The 13698-nt window shown below is 40.3% G+C and overlaps 2 protein-coding genes across 2 annotated transcripts; both read left to right on the forward strand.

Moving 5' to 3' along the window:
• Positions 1-1243: 1243 nt before the first annotated feature.
• LOC4333429 (uncharacterized) lies at positions 1244-4320 on the forward strand. Its single transcript, XM_015773931.3, has 5 exons — positions 1244-1528; positions 1655-1798; positions 1886-2067; positions 2923-3744; positions 3942-4320. Exons 4-5 carry the CDS (start codon positions 2923-2925, stop codon positions 4179-4181), a joined length of 1062 nt encoding a protein of 353 aa, XP_015629417.1. The 5' UTR covers positions 1244-1528; positions 1655-1798; positions 1886-2067; the 3' UTR covers positions 4182-4320.
• Positions 4321-12727: 8407 nt separating this feature from the next.
• LOC107278460 (uncharacterized) lies at positions 12728-13698 on the forward strand. Its single transcript, XM_015774769.3, is given in 2 exon segments — positions 12728-13585; positions 13588-13698. Coding segments are annotated over 2 exon segments (930 nt in total). The 5' UTR covers positions 12728-12766.

Consider the following 13698-nt stretch of genomic DNA (forward strand, 5'->3'; position numbering starts at 1 on the left):
GTAGCATTGAGCGGTGATTGGTTTAATAATGGTTAATTACTGCAACTGTTTTACTGCTTTCAACTCATGCTTCTAAATGTCTGCTTTATGCAAATGAACCTTTAGCCTCCTTTGGATATATCCTGCATCATACCCTCCATTCCGGTATGACTTGCTGAGTACAATGGGTAGTACTCAGTCTTGCTCTCTCTTCCCCACACCAGAGCTCAAGTTCTTTCCGGTTGGAGTTGTCTCGGAGAAGTTGGTTTCGTCGTTACCGTCAAGGATGCCTGTGGAATGGAGTCGCCTCGCTGCAGGAGTCAAGTCTTCAGGCTTAGCTCACTTTTATCTTTCTGCTGTATTTTTAATCTTTTATATTTTTGTAAGACGTGGATCTGTACGTCAACAATTATCGTTTGTGTACCCTGGCTGGTCCTGGACAGGGGTTTTAATATATATTCAGCTTAGAAATTATGGTTTGTGAATTTCTAGACATGACCGGCGGTGAGCTGCTTTCCAAGACCGATGGCTTCGATTTGCTGTGTTACTTCTTTTTTCTAGTTTTTTTTTTGCATGCGAGGAACTAGTGACTTACTCGAGGGATAAGAACCTCTACAAAGGTACGAGGGCCCACACCCTATTTCCTCCACAGCATCACGTAGCGTACCTAGCGGCATGAAGCAACTCGTCAGCGTGATGCAATGAACGGCCTTAGAGCAAGTTTAATAATATAGCTAACTACTAGCTTCAATTTATCTATAGCGAATCTAATAGCTTATTTATACAATAATTATCTATAAGCATATACTACACCATTAATATATGGTCCCACCTCTCATACACACATAATATATTGAAGTCCATGCTGCAGCTGGCTTAAAAATCTGTAGCCCATTTTCCTTTTTTTCTCTTCTTTTTTCTTCTCGTACTCACAGGGAGACTACCACTCTTGAGTTAAGTATGACTTGTGTGCTGCAGCCAAGCAGCGGACGGACACGGACCCGAGGCCCCATCACAATCTCCTCCTGTCCTGCCCGGTGTTTCCCAAACCACTAGGACTGGTGTTACCGCTCCCCGACAGTAAACACGGTTACCGTAACCGTAAAAAACCGTACGAAATCGTGCAAAATTTATCAAAAATTTATTTTTTTTAAATTTATTTAAATTTAAAGAGGTTACTATGACATTTATATTACCGTACCCCCGTAAGAAGAGGGGTAACCGCGACGGTAATGTAAACCCGCGCCCTCCCGATTTCCCGATACGATATCCTCCGCCCCGCCGCCTCTCCCGTCGCCACCCATCTCGCCGCGACCTGGAGATCCCCTTCGCTGTCTCTCACGCCGCCACCCTTCCCAGTCTTCCACTACCCTGATCTGATTGAAATGTCGGGTTCAACCCGATTCGGGTGTCGGGGTTGGGGGTGGAGGGGGGGGGGGGGGGGAAGCGACACATTCCCATCCCATCGTGCAACACACACGTAGCTCGGCAGCCGACTGGAGGAGTTCACCCCCATTCGACCGAGGCGACACATCCAGCGGCAAAGGAGGTAAGAATCGTTTCCCTTTTTTTTTTTCACTTACTGATTGATTGATCTTTTCAATTGTTGTGCGGTTTTGTCGATGTAATGGCGCCATTCGCCCGTCTCAACGGCGCCGATGTGAATCTTCTGCAGGCAGGTGGATCCAGAAGCGCTGGCATTCAATCGGAGGAGACGACATGGAGCCACGAAGCTATTGGCACCTGTAAGCTCACCACAGTGGCTCGTACGGATCGGAGGCGAGAACCCCCAACCGCGACAACGACCTCCTGATCTGTTGTATGTATCTGATTCAATTCCTTGTGTGAATTTTGACGCCATTTCGGTTGCCACCATTTTCTGAATGTGCAATACGCACTGCTGCAGGAAACAGCGCTGTTGCTAGCAGGCTGGCTGCTGCAGTGCAGCCCTGCAGCCAGCTCTTCCCAACGGCGCCATTATTGGCATTGCCCTAGCAGCTCAGATTCTTGCCTTTGCCTTTCCCAGCTGTGCTCGATCATCCTTCGTGTCTTGACCGCCGTGCTCCGGTTGGAGTTCCAACTTCCAAGGTTCGATTTTTTTTTCTCTTTCTCTGCTACATCGGTCCATATGTGTTCAATAGTTTATCGGCCGGCTTATCCAAGTCGAGCTATTTGATTCTTTTATCCATTGAATTTCGTACTATTTACTACCTTATACAAATGCATTGTCCGGTGTGGTACGGGAAAGAAAAATAGATAGATCGGCTTGTCATTTGCTCCTGTTGGTGATGAAGCATTGTGCAAGACTAGAACCCAAAAGGCCTTACCTTTTTTTCTGTTTCAGGGAGCACTGTAAAAAAAAAACTTTATCAGGATAAATATGAACTATATGTTCCCCTGTTTCATTTTGTAATAAATAGTTTGTTGATGGCTTTAATTTTCAAAATAGTTTTTAGCCTTCTTGTGTTCTATATTTCTACTTTTTTACTCCCTCTTTTATTATAAGATGTTTTGGGCTTTGAATAGATTCACGCTTCATATATGTATCCAAATTCATATGGATGTTAGTGAATCTAGATAAGGGATGGAAAGGCCAAAACATCTTATAATGTGGAGCGGAGGGAGTATATGCTATGTAAGGTGCCATATCAACTACCAAAAGCTTTGTGTCATTAGCTCATATTACACAGCATTAGTTTTCCTAACTTGAATTTTGATACTATGTGGCATGCAAACTACAACCTTTCTTTTACATTAACCAATGCCAGTTTAAACATTAGCATGTTGTTTAAAAGATATCATGTCTAAACAATAGTATGTGATTGCACTTTGTTTTACATTTACTGAATTATATGATAGGCACAACTCGTTCTTCCCTATTGTAGTATACTAGCATTTCTGTAATTACTTCATTCTCCACATTATAATTCCTATTGTTTATAGATGGCATGCAAAATATTTGAGGGGGTACAGATGGATGCATACCTTAATCAAGAACAAAGACAACAATTTTCAAAGCAAATATCTAGTGTTGTTTGGATGATTAGGGTTGACAGCGCAGCCAAGGAAGATGATTTGGCAACCAAGGACTATGCATATGTTGCTGGTGTGTGCATGAGTCCAGTGGGGCACATCTTGACATCAGCGCATGTTGTGAAACCTGGTGTGAAGTATGTTGGTGCATGCACTTCATGGAAAGCAGGCTGGACTCCACTAAGGGTAGTGAAAACATCTATGGCTTATGGGATGTGTTTATGTCAGTTGGAACATGAGAGCCGTAAAAAGACTGATTACACTAATTTAGCAGAATCTGGACTCTTGAGTGTTAACCAGCATGTATATGGATTTGGACATCCTAATTTATTCAAAATACCATGTGACTACAGTTTTGTGAGAGGTTCAGTTGAGTATCCATGTAAGGATATTTCGGAGCTGCCTAGTTTAAATGATTTGGACCGTTTGCTGTATGAAGGTTTGCAAAAAGAAGGACTTAAATTTGATCGCATGGAAGCTATAGTTCTCACTCCTAGAAAAGTGAAACATTTAATGTGGTTGATTGACTCGTCATTTAGGCCAAAGACCATATACCAAATGCATCAAGACATACCACTAATTCAGATAAAAAACTTCCATGTGAGTCACTGTGGCAGTCCAGTGTTCCTGTCTTCCGGGCATATTGTTGGTATAGTCTTATTCAAATTTCATGAAATCAACTTTGCTGTTCATTTATCAGCAATCAAAGAATTTCTGAAGGAATTTGATTTGGTGAGTTTTACAGTAAAATAATTTTGCTTTCCTACAAATATTAAGTCGTTATGGTAGTCGATAATCTCAGTTCCAATAGCTCTCAGATATTCACAAAGGCCGTGAGTGTAGATAATTAGTGCAAGATGGATTTACTGCCTAATCTATGAGAAAACAATTATATTGGCTTGTGTAACAAAATCTATTCGTGTTTTCAGATGCCTCAACATGTGGATGCACCTTCCATGGCTGAGAATGCCATTTCAGATCAAACCCCAACTGCTGAACCTGCACCTGCTAGTGTTGCTACGACTGAAACAGTGGATGGAAGTTCAGAGCAGCACACTTTGCTAGGTAAAGGAGTTGATGCCCTGTTCCACATCTGTATGCATGAAGTGTTAGATATGAGGTTGTCGCCAAACAGAACTTCTGTTTCTTGTTTGGAAAGTTGCTGTTGAACTTGTCATGAAAATGGTAGCAGCATGTTTGTTATAATTTCACACAAGGTTGGAGTTTATAGCACATGTGATGTTGGAAAGCAGCACATTTTTGATAGTCAGATAACCTTGATCTCAATGATATTATGATATGGCTGTATATGTAGCTTAGCTTTACAACTTGCAAAAAACGTAGCAGCCTGAATTTCTGGAAGACCTGAATTTGCCGGTGCCTCTACAATCAGATGTATATCCGTGGTCATTATCTTAATCTGCAAATGAAGCTAGCAATAACAGAATTGTTGGATGCATATCCTAGATAGCTTTCTTAAGCTGCAAAAAGAGCCAAACTTAGCATAGTCATTTTATGGCATAAGGTGGAAAGAGCAAAAGTGTAAGTACTGAGAAATCAAAATCTGCATGAAAACATACCCTATTGAAGTCTTCAACTTCGGAAACCATCATGATCCAGATTACTATAACTGAAAAGCATCTGTCCAAGTGTGATAATCTATTGACCTAGTTTATGCTGTTGATGTCACTTTTGGTTGTGTTTTCACGATTAGCAGGTTAAGTTTTGGACAGTAGGCTACATTTCAGTACAATTTTTCTGTGCAGATCTCTATCTACTTTAGTTGTTTGTCGATTATAAAGTGAGCACTACATTTTTTTGTGTCACTTAAAAACTTTATTTGAATTTACCATGTTAATTATGCCCTCAGTCCAAATGTGATAATCTGTTGACCTAGTTGATGACTTGTTCATCATTCAAATTTGAGCTGTGCATCCTTTTACTGAAAAAAAATAGTGTTTACTGGACTATTGATAGACTATATGTTTCAAGGTTCAGAAACTATTGATTTGGTTCCCTGATAATGTTCCCGGTTTCCTGTAACTTGTGAGTGTTCTTACTTCGAAAAAATAACCAATATGTAAGTGTTCTATAAGAAATACTATAGCATTATCATCAGACTATTTATAGCATTTCAGTACACCATATCATGCAACTAGAGCACAGTAATTGCGAGGCAATTTCTGTTATGTGACCTTGACTTTTTTAAGTGATCAGGGAAGGAGATGCAGCCTGTGTAATGCAAAATAGTTATATTTTGAATTCAGGGGATTTGAAACAGATGCAATTTTTGTAACGTATATATTCAGAATTTCTTTTGCTGATGTCTACAACTGGGCACTTTGGTGCATATATTTGCTTTCACATGCAGAACTACAAACTTAAATGTAGTTGAATAGAGTAATTCATGGGGATGGAATCTGCAATCAACTCTGAACCTTCCCTGTACTGTGTTCAATAGTCCATACTTGTCTACATTTTTGGTTCATACTCCATTATATTGTTACTGTCTAGAGACCAATGTAGTCCTGGGAGGACGGGAAGGGCATAGCCCAGGGATGACAACGGGATGCACAAGGAAGCGAAATCTAAGAAGATCGATGCAGTGCCGAAAAAATTTCTTCCCGTGAAGGGATTAATATATCGGTTGTGTAATCTCTATTGGGGTCACCTGTACGACCGAAATACTCTAAAATGATTTGAAATTTGAAGACAATTTGGTTAATGCAAAATTCGTGAAAGTTTGAAAGAATTCAAAAGTTACGGACGAAATAGTCTCCTATAGGCTATAGAGGATGCAATAAACCCGAAATTTCTGCAATCACGTTCCGGGAAATTAAACCCTTATACTGACGAATTCCAAATTTCAGTTACCTGACAAATATAAGTAGCAAGCAAATTGTCATCCCTGGGCTATGCCCTCCCCGTCCACCCCTCGATAGGCAATCCATCGCAAGACCTAGTTCCGTTCCGCCTTCCCTCGCGTCCTCGTCGGCGGCGGCGACCACAGCATTGGTGCCGCCTTTAGAAATTTCCGAAATTTTTGAACCGAAATTGCAATCAGCCTAAATTTCAGAAAAGCTTAACTGTTATTGTTGCCTGCTAGAATTGCTGGTGTTGCTGCTGCTTGTTTCTGCTTCCTGCTAGAACTGCTTGCTTCTGCCCGCTGAACTGAAGCTGAAGTCCGTCGATCTTGCTGAACTCTTGCTGTCATATGGTGCTACCTAGTACGTGACTACTGAATTGAAACCGAACTAAAGCTCAAGTTGATTTTATTGCTGGTGCTTTTCCTCCTGCTACTGTTGCTATCTGAAAGCTGCTGGAGCTAAGAATTGCTTGCTTGCTTCTTGGTACCGATATGCTGTTCATGTGTTGCTGTATCTGTTGCTTTCTCCTTCGGTTGTAGGCAAAACTGATTGTTGTTGCATACTTGCATGAGGGAGATCGGTCATTGCTGTAGGGGCGGGAAGAGCACGGCTCGCGGTCCGCGTGTGAGGAGGAAAACAATTATCTATCTAGTATACATACAGTAAAAGTCGATTAAATTTTCTACAAACGCTCTTAGGTCGCTACATGGCACTCCTACAAATACTATCTATCTAGTATATAGTAAGAGTCCATTAAACTTTCTATAAACGCTCTTAAGTCGCCATATGACACTTCTACAAATACTCTTAGGCTGCCACATGGCACAATCTAATCTCACCATCGATTTTCACCTAAATTAGTGGACCCATTATTTTATACCGTTAGATTAGATCTTTACCTGCCATATATATAATACATTTCTCCCGTACGTATGTATGGTTTGCCAGAAGGATTAATAACTATGGTTGTTAGAAGCTGAGATTAATTAGCTGTCATACTGTGTCACTACTAACTCACTACTAACTCATAGCTATATTTATTATATACACGACAATATATATGGAAGCTAGGAGATTAACAAGAAGATTATATATAGCTAATTAAATTAGTTATACATAATTTGTGGAAGGAGATTAACGGAAATATAACATATACAACTAATTAAATCAATTTACATGGCTTTACCGCGACATTACGTAGCTAATTCGAACCAGGCAGTCTCCAGTTAAATCGTCCAGCTTAAATCACTTTATCTAAGATTGCCTTTTAAGTCGTTATGATGACTTTAAAATTAAAAAAGATTTTCTAAAAAACAAAATACATGATAATCGGTTTTTGACCTAAATGATTTAGAAAAATTAGAAAAACAAAGTCCACTCCACCTCACCCTCACCATCAGATATGCACAACACTTTCTGTCCCCTCACTTCTCTCTATATTTTTGGAGTAGCTATGATAAAGAGAAACAAACAATAATATTGAAACAACCATAGTTATTTTAAGCTACACGTATCATATCTCTATCTAATCTAACTGTTGCACTATACATAATTAAACCAACAATTTGAGATTCATAATAAATTAAAATTGATAATGCATATTACGGTCGGAACAAAATCAATGGTCACTAAAATATAAATTTTTACCATATAAAAATATATTACTCCACAAATATGCGCAAATATAAACTAGATCTATAATATAAATAAAAATATCAAATTAATTATCTCTAAACATTCATCTTTTAAATTATTTTTAAATTATATAACCAATTTGTGATCCCGTTGTATTCCTTTAATTAAATAAAATATTTGTGTCTTATAAAATTTATATTGCGGTTCCAAATACATCACCACATCTTGGGCAAATATATAATAATTAATGTTATGATAATTTTAACTAATTTCATATCATATTTTAGGATGTCAAATATCACTTGATAAATGTACTATGTAATTGAGAAAAAAATAAAACAATTTAGTTATGCTTTTTTCAAGTAGATCCGATTTAATTTTAATTTGTTTCGATTAAGTTCTCGCAGTTTATTTTAGTTTTCCAAAACTATTAGATTGGTATCTGAGAAGTGAGCACCATACATGGTACATACATGTAAAAATATATCAAAAGTATTTCATGTCAATGATTTTGCTATAATACAACCCCTTGATTCATCGTGAGATTTATGGTGATGTATGTATGCCATATTTTTCTTTGCAAGATAGTTTCAACAATAAATGAACAATCAAATAACACATCAATAAAGGGCTCATGATATATTAATATCTAGGAATTTTAACATGCCATGCATACTTGATGGATGTATATCATACACCCCAACGATGTGACTATAAGTATACTGCCATGAATTAGTTATTATAAGTAAGTTTGGAAGAATACATAGATTCTTTAAATTAGCAAAGGTGTATCATGTTGTTGCCAACAGTAAGTGTTCAAAACAAACCAGGTGGTAAACTATAGGTATTTGTCAAAATATAAACAATAATACAGTGTTTTGGAGATTATCGTGGTGGTATGTCTCTCTTTTGGCTATTTTTTTCAAGTATCATCGGGTGATGGACCTCGCTTCTTTTTGAATGAGAGTATTCTAGCTATACTATAAAAATTTGAGTAGTAATGATTAAAATCTTAAACATGTCGTGTCTACTATATACCACAAATATACTCAAAACATAAAGAACAACTATCTTGCTCACCTTTATCTTTCCTTTGTCCTTCCTTGAGGGGCACCAAGCATAAACAACAGAGTTTGCTACGCTACCGTAAGTATAAGGGCGTATATATGGGCTGAGTTAAGACGGTCCCAGTGTACCAATACAATACTATATAAGGGTGTGATAGTAAATTAGACATTAAAATTGTGCTCTAAGTTGATTTCAAGGGATCACGGCTATCTCGATGAGAGACCCATCTTTCAAGGCAGTAGAGTAAGAAAGTCTGGACGATTATGACTGGCTTCACCCACTAAAGGACCATTCATGTTTAATTTTAATGGTGTATCCTATTAATCCGTAGAAGTGGTATTTTTAGAATATTTATATATGGATTTGGAAATGAGTGAGACATATATGCGATTTCATCTATTAATAGGTACTCAACTTTTAAAATAGTGACGACAAGTTTTTGTGACAATAGAAAAATTCATATGTAACTGGAACAAAATGATTTTTTAGTTTGACATACATTGTTAAGTATATTAAAGTCTTTCTCACAGCATACAAATGGTGAGATATGACTTTATTTAACATTATTTCATATAACAATAAATAAGATGCCTGCGTATCTGCGCGGGTTTTCTTCCTAGTTAGTTTAATAGATTGCTTTGGAATTAATAGATGGGCCTTAGCCCATTCGAAGATTAATTTTTTGAAAAATCACAAAAGCCTATCTCATGGGATGGCATGCATGGGGAGTTTAGTACCACCTTGATTATCTTAGGAGAGGGAGACCTCCTTATAAGGGAGGATGCTATCCTAGCCACTTTAAGCATGTGAGGGAGAGAGAAGAGGGGAACACGCGCGTGCTCGCTCACCTCGCATGGCATGGCATGGCGGCACGCATGCATGACGTACACGCCGAATGGTTCCTCACCCTTGCGCAGATGCAACCTCCTTTTGCAGTTTTGTTTTATTGCGGGAAATTCAGATTTGTTTGTTTTGGAAACACACTGAATAATCTGGTGCGTGAAACAGCGTGGAGTCCAGATAAGTTACGCACGACTTATCCGGTTCGGTTACGCGGAGTGGAGATCGTGCAGGCGTCCTGATCAAGCGTCCTGATATCTCTATATAAGTTAAGCCGCCGCCTCCACGCAACACATGCAAAATCAATCTAGAATTTGCCTCCTCCTATGTACTGCGTCGTCGCTCATAGTCTACTCCATCCCATTCGTTAGCGTGCACCGGCGATCAGGAGAGTAGGTCTCCGCAACCTTAGCCTTCGACATCCTGCACCGGGAGATTGATAAAAACTCTGCCAATTTAAACAACAAATTGAAACAAAACAAACAAAACAATGGCAAAACAAAGTCAGAAATCATATATAATATTGAACTCATTTGCTTTCAGTACATGCGTCATCACATGAAGAATCCATTATATATACCTTTACATAGCCTCACAAATCGATCAGGTGACTATTCCACAAGTCGACCAAAGATTGAAATTTTGATTATTTAATTAGTAAAAGTATGTATATGGAAAGTATTGTAAAGTAACAAACTTGCCGCGTACACACCTTAATTATAATTTCAAAAGGAAAATATTTATGATGATCATAATTTGGATTAGAAAAGGAGGAGAAAAGAGAGGAGATATGAAGGAGAGGGAGAGGACAGGATGATCGGGAGAAATAGAAAAAAAAAGAGAAAAAAGAGCTGGTTAGGGGATGGGCGCGCGGCTACGCAGAGTGCAGGCTTGCAGGACGGGGGTGGTGGGATGGTGTGGGCGGGTGGATTGGGTTGGGTTGGGTTGGGCTGGGAAGGGGAGGAAGGGGGTGTATAGCGGTTTTTATAGAGTCATGTTGAATTGGATACGGGTAACATAGAATCAATTCAGACATGGATGATGTACCAAAATTTTGCTGGAAACATTTTTAATTTTTATAATAATAGAGATAAAGATATGATGTTTATGTGCTATTTGGAATTGTTGTTGTATATGTTGCTTGCTGGTGCTGCTGCGGTTGTAGGTGGAACTGATTGCTGTTGCATACTTGCACGGGAGGAGATCAGCGTCAGGTAGTAGTGCAAGCGGAATTGGGAAGAAACTACATATCGGTCATCCGATTTCACCCAAAAAAAAATCGGGCGATCAAATGTTTCAATTGACTATCGAGTGAAACATTAAATAGTACATAGTGAAACATTCAAAATATTTGTGGAACACGATGAAAACACATTTTGAGGCATGTCGCTATAACATATGAAACAATGCATTTTAATGACTTGAACATATATTTTTTTTCATCAGAATATATTCATGTGATATCTTGTTACGAAGATTTAATCACAACGAATTGAACGGTCTTATCCGATTTGTCGATTTGATAAGTAGTTTTGAAGAAAAATTGATTTGGAGATCACTACATACCTATATTCATGGATGGAGCAGAGAGAAAACTGAGTATATGGTAGGAGAATGACAGGGCTCGGGCGCCCGACGGGGGTGGAGCCGATCGGGCGATCCCCCCGCGCGCCCCTCCCCCCACGCGCATGCATGCAGCCCCTGGACCCCACTGCATTCTCTGCTCCCACCTGCCATTGCAACAAATCACCCACATATTTTAGAAACCCTTTATTAAGGGAATTTGGTTTATTTTTTGTTCCACCAAAAATGTTTCATCTAGTGTACTTATAATGTTTCACTATGTATAGATCTAATGTTGTAGTGAACTGAAATATTCCATTGCAATAAAAAACCCACATATTTTGGAAACCCCCTATTAAGGGAATTCGTTTCATTTTTTGTTCCACCGAAAAATGTTTCATATAATGTACTTATAATGTCTGTATGGATCAAATGTTGTACTGAACTGAAACATTCTTTCGCTATTTGCTAAAATATTATTTTTATATAAGGTGAAACAACACCCGATTTAAATGAGTGAAACATTTTCGATCTACTTAGTGAAACAATATACCTGGTGGAACATCGTGCAACATTTAAAAATAATTCAATAATAAGCTAAAAAAATTTTTCGTCGGAATATATCCATGTGTCGTCTTGTTTTGAAGATTTAATAGCAACGAATTTAATGGTTCAATTGGATCATGATTTGGATAAATAATTTAAGAGAAAAATCAGTTTAAAATAGTTTTACATGTAAATCGGACGTTGACGTCATGCTAACGTCAGCGTCAGATTTTCCTCCAAACCGATCGGATGGCCGACCTGTAGACTCGTCCTATATGGTAGGAGAGAGAGTAAAAGAAGATACATCCAATATTTGAGGAGAAAAACGGATTTTTGTTGGTAGTTTAACGCATGGCCTATTTTTTATAATTTGGAAATCAGTTTTTTTTTCTTTTGAGAGATGAGTATTTCTCGCTTTATAAATTCAGTTTATGAAAAAAAAACAAAATTTGGGAGAAATTATAGATCTGTAGGTAGGGATGAAAATGGAGCGGATACGGACGGATAATGCTTATACCATATTCGTTTTCATATTTTTTACCGGATACGAAAACGAATACGGATAGCTCGAATACGAAAACAAATACGGATTATCTCGAATACGAATAAGAATCGAATATGATCGGACACGAATACGGAAACAAATTTTTCTCGGAACACGAAAACCAACTCAACTTCTAATAGAAATAAATTTCAACATATATAATTAGCTCATTTTATATAAAATGAGGTATAATTTATAAATATTTTTTAAAATTTAAATAATATTAATAGTATGGACTAGTGTTAAGAGATAAACTATTATTAAAATCTATAAAGGTATATTGAAGGTTATAGAGTTAGAAAGAAATGGGGTATGTCAAATGGGTCCTGCGGATATCCGAATAGCACTGTTCATCGGATATCTGAATTATTATCCGTATTCGACGGAAACCCTGATACCATATTCGTATTCGTATCCGGGAGAAAATATCCGTATTCGTATCCGTATCCAAAATATCCGAGAATTATCCGATTCGAAAGGTATCCGTATCCGTTTTTGTCCGGAGCAGACGGAAACTATCCGCTCCGTTTTGATCCCTATCTGTAGGTGATGCCCTTACTATCGAAAAATCAGCTCCCTAACAAATAACAAGCAAAGGTGTGCTACAAATAACGATCTCCACCCCTCGATCGTCCATCCGCCACTCTCACGTCCACACGTACGCGTCGTTGTCGGCGGCGACGACCGCAGCATGGCGCCGCCCCTGGAAGACGACGATTTTCTCCCGGAGATCCTCCTCCGCCTCTCCCCCCGGACGTACGACCCCGCGCGCCTCGTCCGGGTCTCCGCCGTCTGCAAGGCCTGGCGCCGCGTCCTCGCCGACCCGAGCTTCTCCGGCCGCTACCGCGGGCTCCACGGCCCAAGGGCCCCCGTGCTCGGCGTCCTCCACAACCCGACCGACTGCGAGCTGGACCGCTTCGTCCCGACGGCCACGTCCTCCTCCTTCCGCCCGTACGCGCACGCCTCCTTCTACTCGTTGGACACCGGCGAGGCGGCGAGTGGAGGTTGGACCACGTCTGCATCCACCTCGGCTCCGAGCTGGAGCCTGGAGGGGTACTACCTCGAGGACGACCGGCCCGCCGCCCACGTCGTCGGCGACTCGCTCTACTTCGTCGGCAAGTCCGGCGTCCTCCTGCGGTACCGGTACGGCCGTCTCCTAGTTATAGACAGCGACGTCCTGTCGGTGATCCAGCCGCCGCCGGACGCCAAGCGACGCCTCCGTCTCGGCTACACCGTCGTCATGGCGTCCCCGGAGAACGAGCTGTGGATGGGGATTCTGCACCGTCACATGCTCTCCCTGTGGGCGAGGGAGGAGGAGGACGACGCCGCCGCCGCCGCCAACGCCGGGTGGGTGCGGCGCAGCGTGATCGATCTCAAACCGGTGCTCCCGTGGCCGATCGGGAAGCCCAAGGGCAAGGAGCGAGCGTGTTTGGCTGTAGTTGACGAAGACCCCGATGTCATCTTCGTGGGCACGGAGGAAGACGACGGTGTCTTCGCCGTGGAGCTCGAGTCGCTGGCTCGCTGCGCATCAGGAAAGTATGCGAGGTTGGCAAATCAGGAGGCTGTTTGTTTCCCTTCGTGAGCTACTGCGCCGAGTCATTTCTGGTACGGATGCACGCATGA

This window comes from Oryza sativa, chromosome 3 (genome assembly GCF_034140825.1).
Source record: "Oryza sativa Japonica Group chromosome 3, ASM3414082v1".
NCBI lineage: Eukaryota > Viridiplantae > Streptophyta > Magnoliopsida > Poales > Poaceae > Oryza > Oryza sativa.

Bases quoted from the DNA above. Each gene is read 5' to 3' on its own strand.
- LOC4333429 (XM_015773931.3), top strand. From the start codon at position 2,923: ATGGCATGCAAAATATTTGAGGGGGTACAGATGGATGCATACCTTAAT. The intron at 3,745-3,941 runs GTGAGTTTTACA...TCGTGTTTTCAG, and splicing joins TTCTGAAGGAATTTGATTTG to ATGCCTCAACATGTGGATGC.